The sequence below is a fragment of the Globicephala melas genome, chromosome 15 (assembly GCF_963455315.2).
Source record: "Globicephala melas chromosome 15, mGloMel1.2, whole genome shotgun sequence".
Lineage (NCBI taxonomy): Eukaryota > Metazoa > Chordata > Mammalia > Artiodactyla > Delphinidae > Globicephala > Globicephala melas.
Window position 1 is genome coordinate 19,240,809 of NC_083328.1, and position 20,917 is coordinate 19,261,725.

At 45.6% G+C, this 20,917-nt stretch overlaps 1 protein-coding gene across 9 annotated transcripts in view; it reads right to left on the reverse strand.

The window, feature by feature from the left end:
* The window catches only part of SLC5A11 (solute carrier family 5 member 11), a 52,637-nt gene that overhangs the window by 9,238 nt on the left and 22,482 nt on the right, over positions 1 to 20,917 (reverse strand). For 8 of the 9 annotated variants that reach the window (XM_060284622.1, XM_060284621.1, XM_060284625.1 and 5 more), the window contains 5 exons: positions 13,953 to 14,057; positions 12,696 to 12,801; positions 9,941 to 10,021; positions 6,391 to 6,596; positions 2,133 to 2,268 (listed from right to left, as the gene is read on the reverse strand). In XM_060284622.1, the coding sequence (XP_060140605.1) occupies positions 2,133 to 2,268; positions 6,391 to 6,596; positions 9,941 to 10,021; positions 12,696 to 12,801; positions 13,953 to 14,057 (634 nt within the window). The remainder of the gene's footprint in view (positions 1 to 2,132; positions 2,269 to 6,390; positions 6,597 to 9,940; positions 10,022 to 12,695; positions 12,802 to 13,952; positions 14,058 to 20,917) is intronic. The other variant, XM_060284627.1, reaches the window with a different exon arrangement.

Sequence of the window (20,917 nt, forward strand, 5' to 3'; positions counted from 1 at the left end):
TAAATTATATTTTCAAACCATCCGCATGAATAACCTGTTGCCTCTTCACAGAGGCCTTCCCTGGAAACCCTGTCATAGGAGCCCCTGCCCAGCATTCCCTGTGATGTTTCCCTATGCATTTTCCTCACAGCACTTAGCACAATCAATGAATAGCTCACTTACGTATTTTTTGTCTCCTTCACCACTAAAACGTAATCCCCCCCAACAGCAGGGATACGGTATGTCTTGTTCCCTTATGCATCCCCAGGCTCTTCTAGAAAAAGGCCTGGCAGATAATTGGCTTTCAAAATATTTGTTGAATCCATGGAAGAAGAATAAATGAGTGAATCAATTAATTTCTCTGAGCTTTAATTTCTTCCTTTCTTTGGCCACGCGGATTGCTGGATCTTAGTTCCCCGACCAGAGATTGAACCCACACCCTCAGCAGTGCCAGTGTGGAGTCCTAACCACTGGACTGCCAGGGAATTCCCTGATTTCTTTATCTATAAATGAAAATAACAATAGTACCTATCTCATAAGGTCCTTTTGAGGAATCAATGAGATAAAACATGTATAGAATAATAAAAGTGAACACTTCTATAGTGTTTACCACGTGCCAGGAACTGTTTTAAGCCTTAGGAAATATTATCCCCATTTTACAAGTGAGGAAACAGAAGCACTTAACAGAAATTAAGTGACTTATTCAAGGTCACAGGAGCCAGGAAGTGTCAGAGCCAAGGTTCAGGCAAGGCATTTCAGATCAGTGTTCATATTCATAACCGCCACCCTCTACTGCAAAGCTCCTCACACGGGGACTAGCCCTTAGCACAATGAATGTTGGTTGCTTTAAGCCACTTTCTTTGTTCATATGTCGCCTTCCCCTTAGCTGTATATTTTCCATCAAGTCGCCATAAAACCAAGATCCCAGTTCTTATCCTCATCTGGGATTTTTCAAGCCTTGTGCTGCTTCCCTGGAAAGAGGACCGATGGCTCTGTGTTCGTCATCCATCAGGGCTAGAGAAGCGCAATCCCAGCATCTGGCACCATGGACGGCTCCCCATCCTTTCTCTGCCCCAAGTCCTTCCACCTAATCCATAGTTCTAAATTATTTTGACAAAACTTCTGGACTGGGGCTTCCCTGGTGGCGCAGTGGTTGAAAGTCTGCCTGCTAATGCAGGGGACACGGGTTCGAGCCCTGGTCTGGGAGGATCCCACATGCTGCGGAGCAACTAGGCCCGCGAGCCACAACTACTGAGCCTGCGCGTCTGGAGCCTGTGCTCCGCAACAAGTAGAGACCGCGATAGTGAGAGGCCCGCGCACCGCGATGAAGAGTGGCCCCCACTTGCAGCAACTAGAGAAAGCCCTCGCACAGGAACGAAGACCCAACACAGCCCAAAATAAATAAATAAATTAATTAATTTAAACAAAAACAAAAAACTTCTGGACTAACCATTTCACCCTAACCCCTTCTTTACCTCTGCAACGTCATGTAAGATAAGGCATAGGGGAGGGAGATTTCTGACCGTTTGAGTTAATAACAGCTTGGGTCAAAACAGGGTTAAACTTAATGAGGCAGAAAGGAGCGTTCTTCCACACAGATCACCAGCTCCTGACATCACAGCGACTCCCAATAACATCCCCCACCCCTAGTCCTGTTTAATCCCCATGCTGCCAACCTCATCCCTCTACCAAGTTTAAAAAAAGAGAAAAAGCTAAGACAGATACTCTAGAGGTTTTGATATCCCTGATTTTGTTAAGAAAAGGAACGCCCAAAGGGTTCTATTGGGCCAAAGTTGCCAAACCACTGGGTTCAAACATTGCAGTGTGAGGGGAGCCCTCACATGAGGTTTCAGGGAGCTGACATCTGGAACCATGAGATTTTAGCCTAGTTTGTGGTTTCAGAAAATATATAGTTGAGGCGAGTCCCCAGAAAGGTCTCCATTTGATTTGGCCTGGGACATTAATAGGACGTCCTCATTGAACCAATGTTGGGAAACAGCACTGAGTCAGTAGTTGCCGGGATGGAGACACCTCAGCTGAATCACCAGGAAGGGACTCCAGCTGCATTCTCGAGGGGCAGTCAGTAAGACGTTCAGAACACTTCACAGGGTCTGAGACTCACAGACAACCTCTCCTCCCAACTGTCTTCTTACCTGGAAAGAGGACACGGCTGACCATACCAGGGAACACCATGATGAAAAGGGGCAGGACCTTCAGGTATGCGGCCATCAGAGAGCCTCCTTTGGCATGGGACAGGTTCTTGGCAGCCAGAGTCCGCTGAACAATCACCTGGAAAACAGTGGTGTGGTTGGAAGTTGAGACAGATTTCTCTTAAGGCCAACTAGGTGCGCATGGCTTCTTTGTAGGCATAGTAGACCCAGGAGCTCGGTTTGCCTGCCTTCTCTAAGGAAACATCTCTCCTATTCTCAATCCCTGTGATCCAGTGGTCCAGTTGGGGTAGCTATACCAAGGCAGAGAAATCAAGAACGGGAAGGAGGATAGAAGAGGAATGCAAATACTTTGCTAGGAGTGATGAGTTAAGAGAAAGAGAGGCTCTGAGATACTGCTACCAACAGGATTGGCATGTCTGGACTTGTAGTTACTGCATATGGTATGCCTAGGTCTTATCCTGACCCCCTTCTCTCTGTTGGGTGGCATAAGGTAGGTCTTGTTAAGATTTATCTACTTAGAACAGATTGGTGGTTGCCAGAGACAAAGGGTGGCAGGTGGGCAAAATGGATGAAGGGGATCAAAAAGTATAAATTTCAGTTATAAAATAAATAAGTCCTAGGGATATAGTGTACAGCATGGTGACTATAGTTAATAATACTGGATTGCATATTTTTAAGTTGCTAAGAGAATAGATCTTAAAAGTTCTCATCACACACAAAAAAGTTCTCATCACAGGAAGAAAAATTGTATCAATAACTGTATGGTGACGAATATTAACTAGATTTATTTTGGTGATGATTTTGCTATATCGAGTAACTAAAACGATTTATCCACTCAAAGGGAATGACATGTTCTAGAGTGTCTTCTGAGTAGAAGACTGGTCCCCCAAAATCCTGCTCCAGGCTTCAGATTGAATCTACATGAACTCAGAACTTTCTCTACTATTTCCTTGGGCTTTGGATCTTGAAGCATCTGGAGAAGTTGCAGAGGTCTTGGTGAGTTACTAGAGCTTTTATGAGTTGGTTCAGTGAACTGTGGACAAGAGGAGTGAAATGCCATTACCATTATGGTGCTGTGGTGAGCAGGACAAAGTGGGAATTGTTCCCATTTTTTAAAACAATGTTCATCAATGGCATAGGCTTCCTAGAGCGTCCTGCTGCTTCTTTTGAAACCCATTCCCTCTCCACAAGGCTACCCTGTCATCTTGGGTACGGAATCTGCCTGATCCAGGGGGAGGCACCTGACCCACCCCTGGCCAATCAGAGCCCTTACACAGGGTATTTGGATTTGGGACTTGGAGAGTTGTCAATCTCTTTGCAGCTGGTCTGCAGTGAGAGACCATGAAGTCAGCAGGTAAGAGAGAAAGACAATGGAGAAAGAAACCAGAAAAAGTTCCAGCACTTTCTGAAGGCTAGTCCAGCTTCCTGCCGTTCGTATTCCATGAGCTAATAAATCCCCTACCCTTTTCCTAAGCTGGTTTAAATTTGATTTTTTTTTTCTGTGACTTGCAACCAAGTGTACCCTCACCTGCACAGATTATTATTATTGGTTTGGATGTTGTCAGTGAAAGACTCTAAAACGTGGCATCAGCTTATGTGAGGAAAGGTGAAGGAGCAGTGAGGATCCCTCTATCCAGAGCTGGGAAGTCAGCTGTTTGTTCCCTGTCATTTCTCAGGACTCCAAACACACACCTATTGGGCTTTCTAGAACACTTAACAATGTGATAGTTACATGGAACGATACAGCAACTATAGAATACTTTTTACTGCTTCATAAAGGTGCCAAAAAGAGGCATGCAAGCTTCAGTCCTTGTCGGTCCATCTGGAAGCAGAGAGGAAAGAATTTAGAGCTTTGGAGAACCAAGCCCTTTCGACAGAAGATCCAAAGCTGTGACTGAGAAGAGTGCTGGCTTTTATTCCCATGAAGCGGAGCCTCCAGCTGAGTAAGTTTTAAGAGACTTGTGCTGCTCAAAACCTCACAAGCCCTGGGAAGAGGGTGTCGCCCTGTACGGCAACCCCCGGACCCAAGTAATGGAGCATGACTCATAGGAATGTTATGAAAATCAATGAGTTAACATATAGGAAATGCTTATATCAGTTACTGGTAGATGGTCCAGCATCAATCAATGTGTCATTACGATTATCGATTGTGATTTACCTCTTCCGTCTCTGCCCAGGAAGATTAGGAACACGCCCCCAATCAGTGAACAGTGAATGCTGCTTTGTCTTTCTCCTGCTCTGAAATGAGCTACGTAGGGCAGCACCAGCCCAAGGGACTAACACAGTCTTTGGACTCAACAGAATTCAGCTCAGCAGCCACAAAACCAGAAGTCATGGGGTCCAAGGAGGGCTTGGGTTTCTGGCCCCTCTGGCCCTGCCTGCCCTTTGGAAGAAGATCAAGTCATCCCGGATTAATTAAGTCCCCAGGCTCTCGAACAATGCGAGGTGGGTTGGAGGTGGGCTTCAAGGGCTGCACACTGGAATCCCAGTTAGTAAGGGTGTGAGGCATCTCGAGGAAATATTTGTATGGATTAATAAATATAAGCTGTTGAGCCATGTCAAGAGCAGTAGCATAAAACCATAGCAAAGGGCTTCCCTGGTGGCGCAGCGGTTGAGAGTCTGCCTGCCAATGCAGGGGACGTGGGTTCATGCCCCGGTCCGGGAGGATCCCACGTGCCGCAGGGTGGCTGGGCCCGTGAGCCATGGACTGCTGAGCCTGCACGTCCGGAGCCTGTGCTCCGCAACGGCAGAGGCCACAACAGTGAGAGGCCCACGTACCGCAAAAAAAAAAAAAAAAAAAAAGCAAAAATGTAAATGTTTTAAACGGTTTATTAAATGCGCCTGCAACAAAAAAGACTATGAGCAAATTCCTAATGCTCCCCTTTTTCACAATTATTAGTAACCCCACTAATGAGGAAACAGAGGCTCAGAGAACTTAGACGGTGTCCCAAGGTTATGCCACCTGAACTTGATTCCAGGTCTGTTAAGGTTAAAGCCCAGGCTGTTAGCCTCAGTCTGAGCTGTCTCCCAGGGTCTCTCCAGCCTGAGATTTGCTAAGGAAGAGGAGGGGTGCTCTCTCTTAAAGGGGCAGTATTACACCCATCTCTAGCTCTTGGTTTCTAGCTCTTCACTCAGTTCTGACCCTTGGGGTGACCTGGATTCACTCTCTGCAGTGTCCCCTCCATCCATTCAGTGCTCCGACTCCATGATCATTATTTTATTTAAAGTCTCATCAGCCCTGAATATGAAATAGGGCTTCCAAAATGGCACACAGATCTCTGATCATTAATGTAATGGAAAAAGCCATTTCAACAGATGATATATTCACAGGGTTTGAAACCTGAGAAAGTATAAACAGGTGTGCAGTGAAATGGCTTCCATCCATCCTGGCACATCTGCCCACCTCCCTGCCCACAGGTAACTGCTCTTAGTTTTATATACATCCATCCGGAGTTTCCTTCAGCACATACAAGCAAATGCAAATATGGATTCTATCCCCCCCACACACCTTTTAACACAAAAGGGCTTATTATACACACCACAGTGCCTTTTGCTTTTCTCATTTCTTTCTTCACACCAGTTATATATTTGCTTTAAGGGCTTTGCTTTGGCGGGTCCCTCTGCCTAAAACTCTCCTCCCCAACTATCACCAGAGCCCACTCACTCTCCTTAGCTCAGAGGTCACTTCTCAACCATGACTCCCCTAATCACTGTATTTTAGATGACACTCCCACACCCTCCACTTCCACCCCCCCCCGCTTGTTTTGTTTTTTTTTTTAATGACAGTTATCACCTTTTAACATTCCCCATAATTTATTGCCTGTCTACCTCCACCAGAAGAAGGTGAGCTCCGAGAGCCTGTTTGATTTGTTTACTTGTGATTTCCAAGTGGCTGGCACATAGAGGACACCTAGTGAGTATTTGTGGAGCAAATAATACCAATACCAGTTTTAAGCTCTCTTTAAAATGTTTCATCTCTCTTGCTTACTGGATCCTTCCAGACATCCAGCAGGATGTATCAAGCTTTCCCCTTTGCAAATATCAGTAGCTTTGGATTTGCTGCGACATGAGTAAGAATAAGAAGATAACACGTAGAGCAGTAGAGAGAAAGAAGTTCTCAAGGATGTTTGGGGAGAAACGCAAATAAGAGAACAGATAGCGGGAGAAAAGAACCCAGCCTCCAGATACTCCAAGGAAGGAAGCGTCCCCGAGAGCAGCTTTCTCAGCTGCTGCCCTGTACCTGATCGGTGCACCAGTACCAGAGGGACGGGATGGACATTCCAAATAGGATCCCAGGCCACGGGAGATCAGATGTCAGTGGGTCTCGGAAAATATGGAAGGCATCTTCCCGGGGCAGCCCGCAGCTGCTGTTCCCACTCCGGTTGCTGGCCACAGCCAAGAAGTATTTCTCTTCCAGGCCTTCCAACCCGCCGACTGCAGCGAAACCTAGTATTCAGAGGAAACCCAAATTTGCCAGGAACTCAGACTGATCCACAGCAACTCATGAGGGGATGGTTGGAGATTGGTGAAATCCTACTTAGAACAGAGATACCAAGGAAAGTTAGTTGACCTAAAGGTTCTTCGCCTTTTTTTTTTTCATGCCTTTGGTATTGACTATGGATTGCTTCTCAGAATAATATTCCTAAATATACAATACACAATACATAGATTGTAAAGAAAACCAAATATGTTGAAGGCACCCATCAAACCATAAAAACTCTGACGTAGTAATTTATTTCTTTGCTCCATTAAGTAGAAAGACCCCACAGTGGGTCAAATAACAATTTAGCTTTAAAATAACCATGGACACAGTGTTTCAATACATCAGAAGCAACGGTAAAAACATTTGGATAAAAACCTCGGGGGGTGTATTTTGGTATCAAAGTCACAGATATTGCAAATCTTCCTGTGGTTTGCTGCCTACACGAATCATTGAAAGATGCTAATATGAAAACAGAGATGAATTTCTTTCCCATGCAAGATTCACAAAACCCGTGAATTCTGTCCAGGTTAAGAAAGCCTGCCTGAAGGAAACATTCTTTCACCTCTGAACTTCTTCTCAGCTACTCTCAATTCATGGTATCACAAGAGTGGTCCAGGTAACTTATGGCCTTGAGCAAGTCGCTTCCCTGTCTGGATTCGGTTTCCTCATCTGCAGGTGGGGATAATGTAGCACCAACCTCATAGGGCTGGAGAAAGACAGTGAGATAATACACATAAAATGCACAGCACCTGGCACAAACGTGTGTTGTCCTTAAAAAACAATAAAGCACTGCAATCTGCAGATAATTTGCTTCTTTTCATTAATTGAACAGATTCAAGGTTATCCCCAAATAACATTGCTCTCACCGGATTACGTTCTGGAAGGTTGTGTTTGTCTTTTTGTTGTTGTTTTGTTTTTTTCTTGTGTTTTATTTTTGGTTTTTTGTTTGTTTCTTTGTTTTTTGGTATGGAAGAGAAGGGGTTGGTGTTACCACTTGAGTTAGGAATGATATGTAATCTGCAGCCTGGCTTATCTTTGCTGAAGGTTGTGGTGAACCGTGGCTACTGGGGGAAAAATATTGTGATGATAAATTTTTGTCATGCTTTTTTTTTCCCTGAAAAATTATTTTGTGGTAGTGGAAGGAAGGGAGGTTTTATTAATAATTGGACCTGGGCTTCCCTGGTGGCGCAGTGGTTGAGAGTCCGCCTGCCGATGCAGGGGACGCAGGTTCGTTCCCCCGTCTGGGAAGATCCCACATGCCGCGGAGCGGCTGGGCCTGTGAGCCATGGCCGCTGAGCCTGTGTGTCCGGAGCCTGCGCGTCCGGAGCCTGTGCTCCGCAACGGGAGAGGCCACAGCTGTGAGAGGCCCGCGTACCGCAAAAAAAAAATAATAATAATAATTGGACCTGCCCATCTGAGTGTGTAAAGCACATACATATAGATAATAGCAGGTAGAAAGGCTGAGAAACGAATCACCCCAGGATGAGTGAAAATAAAGTAGGCAGAGCATCGTAAACTTTAATGTACACACGAATCACCTGGGAACCATTAAAAAGCATATCCTGATTCAGCAAGTCTGCAGTGGTGCCTGGGATTCTGCCCTTCTAATGGGCTCCCAGTTGACACTGATGCTGCTGGTCCCTGGACCACAGTCTGAGTAGCACCCATGTAGGAGACATCAGGGTACCAAATGAAATTTGGAATCCTTTTGGTATAAAGGAAAGTGGGGGATCTTGATTTCAGTCACTTTAATAAGCTCCATTTTAGGTCAGTTTTTCAGTTTCTCTTGTTTTTTTTTTGTTTGTTTGTTTTTTGGTTTTTTTTTTGCGGTATGTGGGCCTCTCACTGTTGTGGCTTCTCCCGTTGCGGAGCACAGGCTCCGGACGCGCAGGCTCAACAGCCATGGCTCACGGGCCCAGCCGCTCCACGGCATGTGGGATCTTCCCGGACCGGGGCACGAACCCGCGTAACCTGCATCGGCAGGCAGGAAGGCAAAATGTTAAGGTAAAAATTCCTGCCTATACTCTTTGACTCCTGCTCTTAGACTCTTCCCACAAAAGTTATTACCACATTATCTCCCCACTATCATCACCAGGGAGTGTGATGGGGAAGGAAGGGTATGAGATCTGAAGTCAGTCTGACTGGGTTTGAATCCTGGCTTTGAATTCTAACTTTGTGATCTTGCGCTAACAGTTGGTGCCTTAATTTTCTCATCCAACACAAGGGGTAAAAATAATACTGGTATCATTGGGTTGTTATGAGCATTAAATGATAAAACATCTGGATCACTAGTGTTTTAATACGTATTCATTTATGAACTTTTAATTTTGAGATAATTATAGACATACAGAAGAGTTGTATAAGTAGTACAGAGAGTTCCCATACACCTTCTCCTAGTGTCACTGTCTTACATAAGCCAAGTACAGTTGCAGAAACTAAGAAATTAACATTGGTGCCTTACTATTAACTACAGTATGGGCTCTTCAATTTGCACCATTAATGTTCTTTTTCTCTTCTGGGATCCAATCCGGGATCCCACATTGTGTTTATTTATGTTTCCTCCTTTCTCTGTAGTTCCTCAGTCTTTCCTTATTTTTCATGTCCTTGATACTTTTGAAGAATACTGGTCATTGTAGTGTGTAAAATGTCCTCAATTTGGGTTTGCCTGATGTTTATTTACGATGAAGTTGAGGTTATATATTTTGGCAAGAATGGCACAGAGGTGATGCTGTGTCCTTCTCAGTGTACCATATCAGGAGCTACATACTGGTACGTCTGATTACTGTAATATCAGTTAATATGCCTTGATCGCTTAGTTACAGTGGCACGTGCCATGTTTCTCCACTGTAAAGTGGCTATATTGCCCTTTGTAATTAATAAATATTTTGGACGTGATACTTTGAGACCAAGCAAATATCTTATTTCTTCATAAACTTTCATGCGCTGACTTCAGCATTTATCATTGGATCTTGTCTATAGCAATTATGACTGTGGTGTTCTAATAGTGATATTCTATTTCCCTCAGTCTGTCTTCATTTAGTAATTGGAATTCTCCTGTAAGGAAGACTTTTCCTTTTGCCCCCTTTTATTTGTTTATTTAATTATTTATCCACGTCAACATAGGAGGATCTATTAACGTTTCCTTAAAAAACAGTAAGTTTCCATGATACGCACAGCTCTCTTGCAGCTAAAATGACCATGCCTCAAGCAGGAATCCCCAGCTGGGTTTGAAACAGTGATGAAAGCAGATGTCCGTGCTTGAGAGAGGTGCTGTCATCCACCCAAATGACCCTGGCACCCCACTTACTGTAGCCCATCAGGGTGAGCGCTCCTATAAGCATGATCAGGGTCTGTAGAGCATCCGTGTAGATCACAGCAGCCAGGCCACCTAGTGGGAAGATGAGCACTGAGGTGAGGGTCAGGTACTCTGGGGGAGAGGAGGTACTCTGGGTGCCAGAGGGAACTTGGAATTTCAAGACCTGACGGGGGAGAGTTCCTAGTGTTGATTGTTTGCAAAGATGGCCACAATATCTCCTTCCCAGGTGCCTGCCCATTTAGTAATGTGGCCTTGCTGCTCCTTTCACGTTGAGGTGAAGATTTCTCTTCTTCTTAAATATGGTTTGGCCGAATGACTTGCTTTAACCAATAGATACGGTGGAAGTGATGTTGTGCAGCTCCAAGTCTGGTCCTCAAGAGGCCTGCAGTTCCTGCTCTTGTTCTCATGTTGCCCCGAGAACACTATGCTTCTTTAAGAAGCCCAGTCTAGCCTCATGGAGCATGAGGGCCACCTGGAAGGAAAGCCCAGCTGACAGCCAAGCTAACCAGCAGCCTCCTGAGTGAGACCATGTTGTTCCACCCAGCTGTTCCAGGTACCATCTAACTAGTATAATTCAACCGAGCCAGGTGAGACCAGCAGAAGAGCCACCCAGGCAACGCATGGAATGAATTATGGGCAGAAATAAACCATTAACTCCCTAATGGGGGGTAGGTGGTTAGTTACACAGTAATTTCTAACTGACATGGGAAGTGATGCTTGGGCCATGGTCCCCAAGCTCCGAAGACCTTTATTTAAACATTGGAAAGAGGATGTGAGTACTAGGTATTCAGAGTCTAATAGGCTTCCCAAAGAGGGTCACAGTGGTTGGCCTCAGTGGATTCTTATTGGTCTTGCCACCTAGAAAAATCTTTGTAATGACAATCATGGTAGCAAATCCATCAGCATCTGGACAAAACAATCTTTCCAGTCTCTTCCCTATCCTTTTCTCCTTCCTCTTTCCCTACAGAGAGTGGACACTTATCTGACATGAACAGATTTACTCATGGGTAAAGTCACAGTACACTAAAAAAACCAAACAGACATTCATGTGGGTGTTGTTCTGTGATTCCTCCTTCTTTGCCCCAGGTATAGGGTCATCTCACAAATGGAGAGAGAACTGGCTTAGCATCTGGCCCCAGTTCTCTGCTGGCCCCACTCAGGCAGTTAGCCTGAGTGTGGTGAGATCCTGAAGATAGGTACCACTGAAACCCACCCACGTCTCTATACTAATGTTTATTGGGCATTTATCACTTACCTGGCGCTGCATCTAGTGTTTTATTCAATCACTCACCAAACATCTGGTGAGCGCCCAACCTAGTTCTACATGGTAGGGATACAGAGGCAAACAAAACAGCATGCTGCCTGTCTCCTCGGAGCTTCTAGTCTAATGGGGGAGACACCTCCAAACAAGGAAACAGAGAGATAGATTGGCAATTGCGACTAAACCTTTCCTTTCCCTGTGCCCCAGACACGTGGCTTCTGTTAGCGCTGAAAACTCAGCCCAGATCTTTCTGCCTCAGCGGGCTTTTGCATTTCTGAGAACGGGTCACTCTTCTGTCTAGAGCCTCCAGTGGTGTTCCACGGCATTTGGGACTAAATCCAGGCTCATCTGATTTCCTTCGAGGCTCCAGTGCCTGCCCTTTCCTCCACTCCTTTCTCCTCCCATCAAGGCTGCAGCACAGCTGATGCCGGGGTCACCACTGTCACTCCAGCTTGCATGAGTGGCCTCCTCCACAGCTAGACAGGACTCAGCCTCAACACATGTGCTTGCTCAGCTGCAGCCGCCCTGACCCCCCTGCTACTCCTCAAACAAACAACACGGGTTCTCATGTCAGAGTCTTCCCTCTATCTCATTTAAATCTGGTCCACATATCACCTTAGAGAGGCCTTGCCTGTACGTTGGATGGAAAAGAATCCTCCCACCATTATTCCCCATCTTGTTATAACAGTATACTCTACTCTGACATCACTTATTGGCTTCCTTGTTCATTGTCTGTCTCCCCTTCCCCACTAGAATGTAAGTTCCTTTGGAGTAAAGATTTTTTCTGTCATGGGAATTCCCTGGTGGTCCAGTGGTTAGGACTGGGGGCTTTCAGTGCCGTGGGCCCGGGTTCAATCCCTGGTGGGGGAACTAAGATCCCACAAGCTGCACGGCCAAAAAAAAAAGATTTTGTCTATCTTGTTGCCCGCTATGCCCCATTTCCTAGCATGATGCCTGGCATATAGTGGGTGATACATAGATAGATATAGATAATTTGTGGAATGAATTACACCAAGAGGAGGCAGAGAAGGATGAAACTGGAACAGAAAATGAGAAGGTGAATATTCCATGTCCAGGTGCTGCACTCCACCAGCCACTCTTCTGGGATGCAAGTCTGAGGGGGAAAGTTGAGGCTCCCCGGCCTCAGGCTGCAGAATTGCAGTGGTTTACGGTCTAGCTTTGTATAGTGTGTGTGACTACACATGCTCAGCAGCTAGTAGGTTCTAATGAATAGTTCTTGAATAAATAAATGGAAAATAGCTTTATGCACTTGCGGTACCTTTTAAAATCCTCCCTTCTATCAGGCATCCCTCTTCCTTTGGACAATGACCAAGAGAAATCGTATTATCTGGGGTGATGGACTGAGGGTTCATGAAGACATGGTCTTAGCACACTGGAACATCAGAAGACGAGCCAGGAAAAGACAGGGTGGCCCACAGCCCCTGCCCACCACCTCTCCCAGAATCACCCCTTGTTCAGTCATACCTGCAACAGTGTATAGAGCTGTGATGGCCAGCAGCCCGACTATGGCCAGGTAGAGATTTAGGCGCAAAGACTGCTGAATGAAGATGGCACCTGCGTACATGTCTACCTGGAGAGACATGAAGTTGACGGGTGGATGAATGGATGGACGTTTTAGCACAGTTTCCCCAGGCTCAGGCCCTAGCCTTGACTCTGGCAAACACAGAAACATCATATGATGTCCTTTCTTCATCTCTTCCTAGATCAGGGGTCTCAAACGGGAGCCCTATGGGTGATCATGTTTGAGGCCCCTTCACTGGGCTAATACAAGCGCCTCAGTCGTCTTCCTGCTCCTATTCTTCATCTGCCTACTCTCCATCCTCCACACTGCAGCCTTTATCAAATGCCATCACGATCATCTCATCCTCATCAAAACTCTTCAGTAGCTCCCTACTGCCCCCAAGATAATGTTCAAATAAGTTAGAGCTGTATACCAGGCCCTCCATGGTTTGCCTGCCACTTGACCTCATTTTCTTTACTCACTTCATGCTCCCAGACACACTGAAATACACCCTGTTTCCCTAACAAGTCATGTTTTTTCATGCCCCCAAGCGTTTTCTTATTCTGTCCAGCCCTCTGGAATGCCAATCCCCCTTTCTCTACATCCTCTCTACATCCTCCTCAGATGTAACTTTCCTTGGGAAGGTTTCCCCACATCTGTAGCTTCCCACCAGAATGAGAGCGAGCATTGTCCTTCTGCCCTTCACATCTGGAGCTGGCACAGAGTCAGTTATTGTTGTTTGAATTGAATGGAATTCCTCTGCCCACCCCCTCCCCCACATAGGACAAGGTTTCCCCCAGCTCCAGATGGAAGAGAAGAGGGCATCGGTGTGAGTCAGGCTGAGCAGCACGTACTGGAGGCTGCAAAGCATCTGCTCTTGGCCTGCCCATCCAAACGTCAGGGTGGGGCAGGCTCAGTGGGCCATCAGCACATATGATTAATAGTTGATAACTGCCTGATCCCAGGAGGAAGATGACAGACCCACCTGAGGGCTCTCGGAGTCCCATTCAGTGATGGGCACCATCCCAAGATGTTGCTGAAGAAGCTTTGGCAGGAGAAGGGGGAGGAGTCCTTTCCTCTACCTTTTTTCCGTACTTCCTCTGCCCCTGTTTAGCCTTTGCCCCCACCCCTCCCAACTTCCTTGAACCTCCCAGAAGCTTCCTCAATAGGAGAGGGACACCACCAGCTGAGCTTCTCACCAGGCTGTGTCCCCACCTTACCGAGATCTTGGTGAAGATGTAGATAAACAGGTAGAGCACAGCCAGGATGATGGGGATCCTGTTGCCGCCAAAGCGTTTCCTTAGGTATTCTGGCATCGTGGTGACCTGGGGACCAGAGTTGAGATTTTGCCACCCAGCAGCCCTTCTTCCCCCTCCCACCTTCTCCCCAAACTCAGAAGCACAGACGGTCTTCTTGGGATTCTCAATGGGAGACTTAAAAGAGAGGAGAAAATGGAACAAAGGGGTGGGGTGAGGATGGACTGGGGTTCTGTGCAGAGTTAGGTACCCAACTATCATATATCCCAAATGTATACGCCACCCCAATTTTTGCCCTCTCCTGTGTTATTAATGTTATTACATAAAACTTATTAATATAGAGGTTACTATTATAAAACTTAATGTTTTTCTTTAAACCAACTCATGTTTATATTGAAGTAAACTTATCTAAAAAGAAAACTTCAAATCACCACTGTAAATGAAATATCAATCCTAAACTTAAGGGAACCAGCAAAACTATGCACATGGATAATAAAATCACTCATTCATGTTCTATTCTTTCCTGGCAACTTCCTCTTGCACACCAAAAACCCTGGGCCCAGAGCTTACTCATTCTTTCTTTAAAAAAAAAAAAAAAAAAGAAGTCAGGAAAAGTATTGAACAGGTGTTAAATGCTCACTAACACCAACAGGAGACTTTACCCTTGAGCTCATTGAAAGATGATGGAAGAGGAACTAATTTCGCCAGGTGATTCAGTGTAGTTGGCTCCATGTCTAACACCTAAACTCATCTCAAGCATCTCCATTTGTCCATATTCTAACCTTTGGGGAAGTTGCTCTCATGTAACACTTTAGCCACGTTACCAGGAGCAGAGAATCCAGAGACAGCAGAAAAACCAGGGAAGCACTGAATTAGGTCCAGATGGGTGGGCCAAAGCTAGGTGCCATTACCATATAAGGCACCCCAGGGGCTGAGCCATACCGAGGAGAACCATTATTTGGGTGGCACTTTGGGGATAGCATGTCCTTGCCCAGTCTCCTCACTGTACCGCAGACTTGGGGGTTGAGACAATGCCATGTCTAGACAATGGAACCTCAAATGCACAACTGTTCTTCCATGAGGTCCCAGATGTTGGATGGGAAAAGACAGAGTAATGATTATGTTTGCAGCCCCTTGTCCAGGCTGTTGCTGCTTGGGTGTTCCTTAGTCTAACCCAGGGAGTAGACTAATGGGTACCCGATCATGAGCTGATAAATGGCAAACCATCCATCCCAAGGTCAGATTGTGAAGGTAGAAGAAGCTGGGAGTGGAGACTGGGAGAGACTGGATAGCCAGACTTGATTCAAGAATGGTAAGTTGTTGGGGCTTCCCTGGTGGCACAGTGGTTGAGAGTCCGCCTGCCGATGCAGGGGACACGGGTTCATGCCCCGGTCCGGGAAGATCCCACATGCCACAGAGCAGCTGGGCCCGTGAGCCATGGCTGCTGAGCCTGCGCGTCTGGAGCCTGTGCTCCGCAACGGGAGAGGCCACAACAGTGAGAGGCCCGTGTACCGCAAAAAAAAAAAAAAAAAAAAATGGTAAGTTGTTAATAGTAGAATCTGGGTACAGTATTCAAGACTATAAGAGTGTCCAGTGTCAAATTATTTCAACACTGATGTAGGTTGGAAATTTTTTTCATAATAAAATATTGGCCAAAAAAATTGAACTCTAGGAATAAATAGACACCTTAAAATTAAAAAAAAAAAAAAAGAAGCATCTCTTTCCTCCCCCTCTCCCCAAAAGGGCAATTCGGGATTCTGACCCTCATGAGTGGCTTGCCTCAGCCCTCTGATTTGCTGCAAGGCAAACACAGCAGGGATTTTCCAGAAGCACATTGCACTGAGCTCTGACACTCCATCAGGGAATAACACACGGAAAGATTCAATCAAACCATATTGAACGGACACACTCTTGGTGATGGTATGAAAGCTAATTAGAGAGAGTGCATGAGAGCTTCAGCCCATTCAGATAAGTGGACCAAGGAAGATGCTCCTCGAGAGGATTCACTATCTCGTCTGTGAATGACAACCACCAGCTGGTTTCGTTGGGGAGCAAGACTCTTATCATTGGCTGACAGGTTTTTTGGGGTTTTTTGCGGTACGCGGTCCTCTCACCGCTGTGGCCTCTCCTGCTGCGGAGCACAGGCTCCGGACGCGCAGGCTCAGCGGCCACGGCTCACGGGCCCAGCCGCCCCGCGGCATGTGGGATCTTCCCGGACCGGGGCACGAACACGTGTCCCCTGAATCAGCAGGCGGACTCTCAACCACTGCGCCACCAGGGAAGCCCAGAACCGACAGTTTTATCATCAGTTGACCTCCATTACGATCTAGAGAGCCGCACAGCCTGCTACACGCAGGAAGTTTCTAATGAGCTAAGAAAGGAAGGAGGCATGAAAGTCATCAGAAGGCGAGCAGTACTGGTATCTAGAAATCAAACTCTGGGGAGAAACGTGAAGCTAGCTGACAGACGGGAGGCAGAACCTAGGCTGTTTGTCGTCAAGTAGCTAAGAAGGCAATTTGCCAGCAAGCGAGGATGAGAGAGACAGAGACAGAGAGGTGAATGGCTGTTAACACGGGAACCACCCTCTGAGTGTTGCTGGGTGAGTACTAACAGGAAATAAATGCAGCCAACGACGACTGCCCTGAGAGAGGACCGCCCAAGTGCCTTGGTCTGGTGGTTCCTCATCTCCTGGGGGTGCAGGGCAGTGAGGGAACTTCAGCATCTCTCTTACTCTCCCTTGAATCACGTCCAGACAGCCACACTCAGTCCTCATGTAAAACCCCTCCCTCTTCCTCGGAAACCCATGCCATCCGGCCATAGCAACTTCCGCCCACCCCAAGCCTCCCGGGAACACTGTCCAGCAGCCAATGAGAATTCAGCTCCTTCACCGTCTTCCCCTCTTTCTAGACTTTCCCCGAGTCTGGAAGCAGCTTCAAGGACAGTGACGAGCACCCACTGGGACATCTTGTACAGTGTCTTTGTTTAACCCCAACACATGGGCATTTCCACTCCAGCAACCCATTTCTCTGGCCAACATCCAAACCTCATCATCTCCAGGACCCCATTCACCTCCGATACCCCAAATTTTCATCAGTGCAACCCTTCCGTTTGCTCACTCTGATCACCCCGGCTTTGGGACCTGACCAAGACTTTCAGTCCCTAACTGGTGCCTCTTCTTTTGGGTGTCAGCTCATCCTTCATTTCACTTCCTTCTGAAATCATGGACCCTGCTACTGAGTAATTTCAACAAATATTTTTCAAATACCTACTATGTATCAGGCACTGTTCTAGACACTGGGAGAAAACAGAGATAGTTCTTGCCCTCCTGGAGCTTACAATCTAATGGGAGAGACACACAGTCTAGTGCAGTGGCTCTCAATGGAAGGAAGAGATGTCATACCTCCCCAGGGAACATTTGGCAATGTCGGGAGACACTGCAGCTGCCACAGTTTGGGGGGTGCTATTGGCATCTAGTGGATAGAGATCGGGGATGTTGCAAACATCCTACAATGAACAGACTACCCCTCACACACGTATAAAAACACACAACAAAGAATTATCCTGCCCCAAATGTTACTACTGCTGATGTTGAGAAAGTATAATGGGAAAAACACACAGTCTAATGGGAGAGGCGTATTAATTTGATAATCACAGAAGCAAATGCAAAACGGCAACTGTGGCAAACACAATGAAGGAGGAGACTTCACCTAATCAGAGAGGTTAGAAAGGGCTTCCTGGAGGAATAGTTGCTTGAAGTAGGATTTGGATAGATGATAGGAGCTAACCGAATCACAAAGGAAAAGGAAAACTTTCCAGCAAGAGGGGAAAGCACTGTAAAGGGCTGGGGAAGTAGAGAGCCTGGTAAGGATGAGGAACTGTTAGACCAGTGCCTGGAATGCAGTTGGCATTCAGCTCAATAAATGCTTCTTCAGTGAACAAATAAATGAATGAACTGACAGGAGTAAACTGGTGGTTAGAGAGTAGGGTGGGCCCCTAAAGTGTAGAGGTCATTTTCCATATTCATAAGTAAAACTGGTCTGTAATTTTCTTGATGGGTCATATTGGCGTTATCCTATTCTCAAAATATGGTAGACAAAAATTACTTCTAGGTGGATAATTGACTTAAATGTGAAAAGTTCTAGAAGGTAATATAGCAGAATATCTTTATGACTTTAGAGTAGGAAATATTTTTTAATAAGACATAAAAGATAGTAATTAAGGAAAAATGATAAATGGAACTACATTAAAACTCAGATCTGTTAAAGGGAACCCTCCTACACTGTTGGTTGGAATGTAAGTTGGTGTAGCCACTATGGAAAACAGTATGGAGGGTCCTTAAAAAACTAAAAATGGAGTTGCCACGTGATCCAGCAATCCCACTCCTGGGTGTATATCCGGACAAAACTCTAATTCAAAAAGATACATGGGGACTTCCCTGGTGGTCCAGTGGTTAAGAATCTGCCTTCCAATGCAGGGGATGCAGGTTAGACCCCCTGGTCAGGGAACTAAGATCCCCCATACCATGGGGCAGCTAAGCCCGTGCACCGCAAGTACTGAACCCGTGTGCTCTAGAGTGCATGCACCACAACTAGAGAGAAGTTCACGCGCCACAACGAAAGATCCTACATGCTGCGACGAAGACCCGACACAGCCAAGTAAATAAATAAATATTAAAACAAAACAAAACCAAAAAGATATATGCACCCCAAGTTCATAGCAGCACTATTCACAATAGCCAAAACATGGAAACAACCTAAATGTCCATCAACAGATGAATGGAGAAAGAGAAGAAAGACAAATACTATACAATATCACTTATATGTGGAATCTAAAATATGACACAAATGAACTCATCTACGAAACAGAAATAGACTCACAGACATAGAGAACAGACTTGTGGTTGCAAAGGGGGTGGGGGGTGGAGGAGGGATGGATCGGGAATTTGGGATTAGCAGGTGCAAACTATTATATATATAGAATGGATAAACAACATGGTCCTACTGTATAGCACAGGGAACTCTATTCAATATCCTGTGATACACCATAATGGAAAAGAATATGAAAAAGAATGTATATATATGTATAACTGAATCACTTTGCTGTACAGCAGAAATTAACACAACATTGTAAATCAACTATACTTGAATAAAATAACTTTTTAAAACATCTAAGATCTGTTCATCAAAAAACACCATTAAGAGAGTTAAAAGGCAAACCACAGAATAAGTGGGGAAAAGATATTTGCAACACATATAATCACCCTAAGGGCTTGTTTCCAGAATGTATAAAGAGCTTCTATCAATAAGAAGAAGCTGTATAACATAATAGAAAGGTTGGCAAAAGTCCTAGACAAGTTACTTCCCTAAAGAGAAAGTCCAAATGGCCAGAAAATATATAAACAGAATTTTCAGTGGAAAGAACAGTGAGAGGGACTTCCCTGGTGATCCAGTGGTTAAGAATCCACCTTCGGGCTTCCCTGGTGGCGCAGTGATTGAGAGTCCGCCTGCCGATGCAGGGGACACGTGTTCGTGCCCCCTCTGGGAAGATTCCACATGCCGTGGAGCGGCTGGGCCCGTGAGCCATGGCTGCTGAGCCTGCGCGTCTGGAGCCTGTGCTCCGCAACGGGAGAGGCCACAACAGTGAGAGGCCCGCATACCGCAAAAAAAAAAAAAAAAAAAAAAAAAAGGTGTTCACAGCAGCATTGTCCATCATAGGCTAACATTAGGAGCAACCTTGTTTATGTGCATCGGGACATGTATAAAAATGTTCACAGCAGCGTTGTCTATCATAGGCCAACATTAGGAACAACCTAAATGCCCACGAAAAAAAGAATAGACAAATATATTGGGGTAGAGTCATACTACAGAATACTACATAGCAATGGAAATTAACACACCAGCTACAGGCAAGGAAAGAATGTAACCCCCCCAATTCCATGTATATTTCATTCCAGAAAAGTACAATTAAACCATCTTGTTTAGGTATGCCCAATTAAAACTGTGAACAAAAGTAAAGAAGTGAGTCCAGTGAAAGTCACTGTGAAAGGAAGGCATCTGTGATCTGCTAAAGGCACGTGGGGGAGTGTTATATTTTGTGTCTTTTTTTTTTTTTTGGACGCCCCATGCAGCATGTGGAACTTCCCTGACCTGGGATTGAACCCGGGCCCCCTGCAGTGGAAGCAGGGAGTCTTTCTTAACCACTGGACCACCAGGGAAGTCCCTGTTTTGTGTCTTGATCTGGGTGTTCATTTTACAGTAGTTTGTTAAGCTGCACATTTGTGTACCAATTTTCTCTGTGTTTATTTTATTGCCCAATAAAAATAGATTGGGTAGCTTTTTAGCTTTTTTCAGCACTCTGGCATTTATTGTCTAATATGGGCTTAATCTTCTCTCTGAATAAAATGTTGCCCAAAGAATGTCTAGAGTCACAGGAATTTTTTATTGAACAACAGAGCTTGGAGATCCTTTCACAGCAGCACAACTCTGTCAATTTCAGCCCTTTTCACAGCATGATATCCACAGTACAGATGCCCAGTCCCCTAATGAGCGATACTGGGGTTGTCCACAGGTTTTTCTATTACAAACTATAGAAGTGGTTTCAAATCTTCATACCTCTTATTCACCTTTGATCACACAAATTCCTTCCTCATTCAGCAAATGACACTGCCTTCTACTTCCCAGAGAAAATGGAAACCATCAGCTGAGAACATCTGGCCACCCTACCTATGAATTAACCTACATCTCCACCATCCTTTACTCTTTCCTATACTAGGTGCTCAAGAAATATCTGCTGATGCTTTGGCCCAGAGATCCTCAGTTCCAGTCAGTGTTGTTCTATCCCAGAGATTTTGTCTATGTGGAAGCTAATCACAGGTGGGTATGGGCAGACCCAGGCCCCCAGTCACCAAAAATCGTGCTTTTAGACTCAGT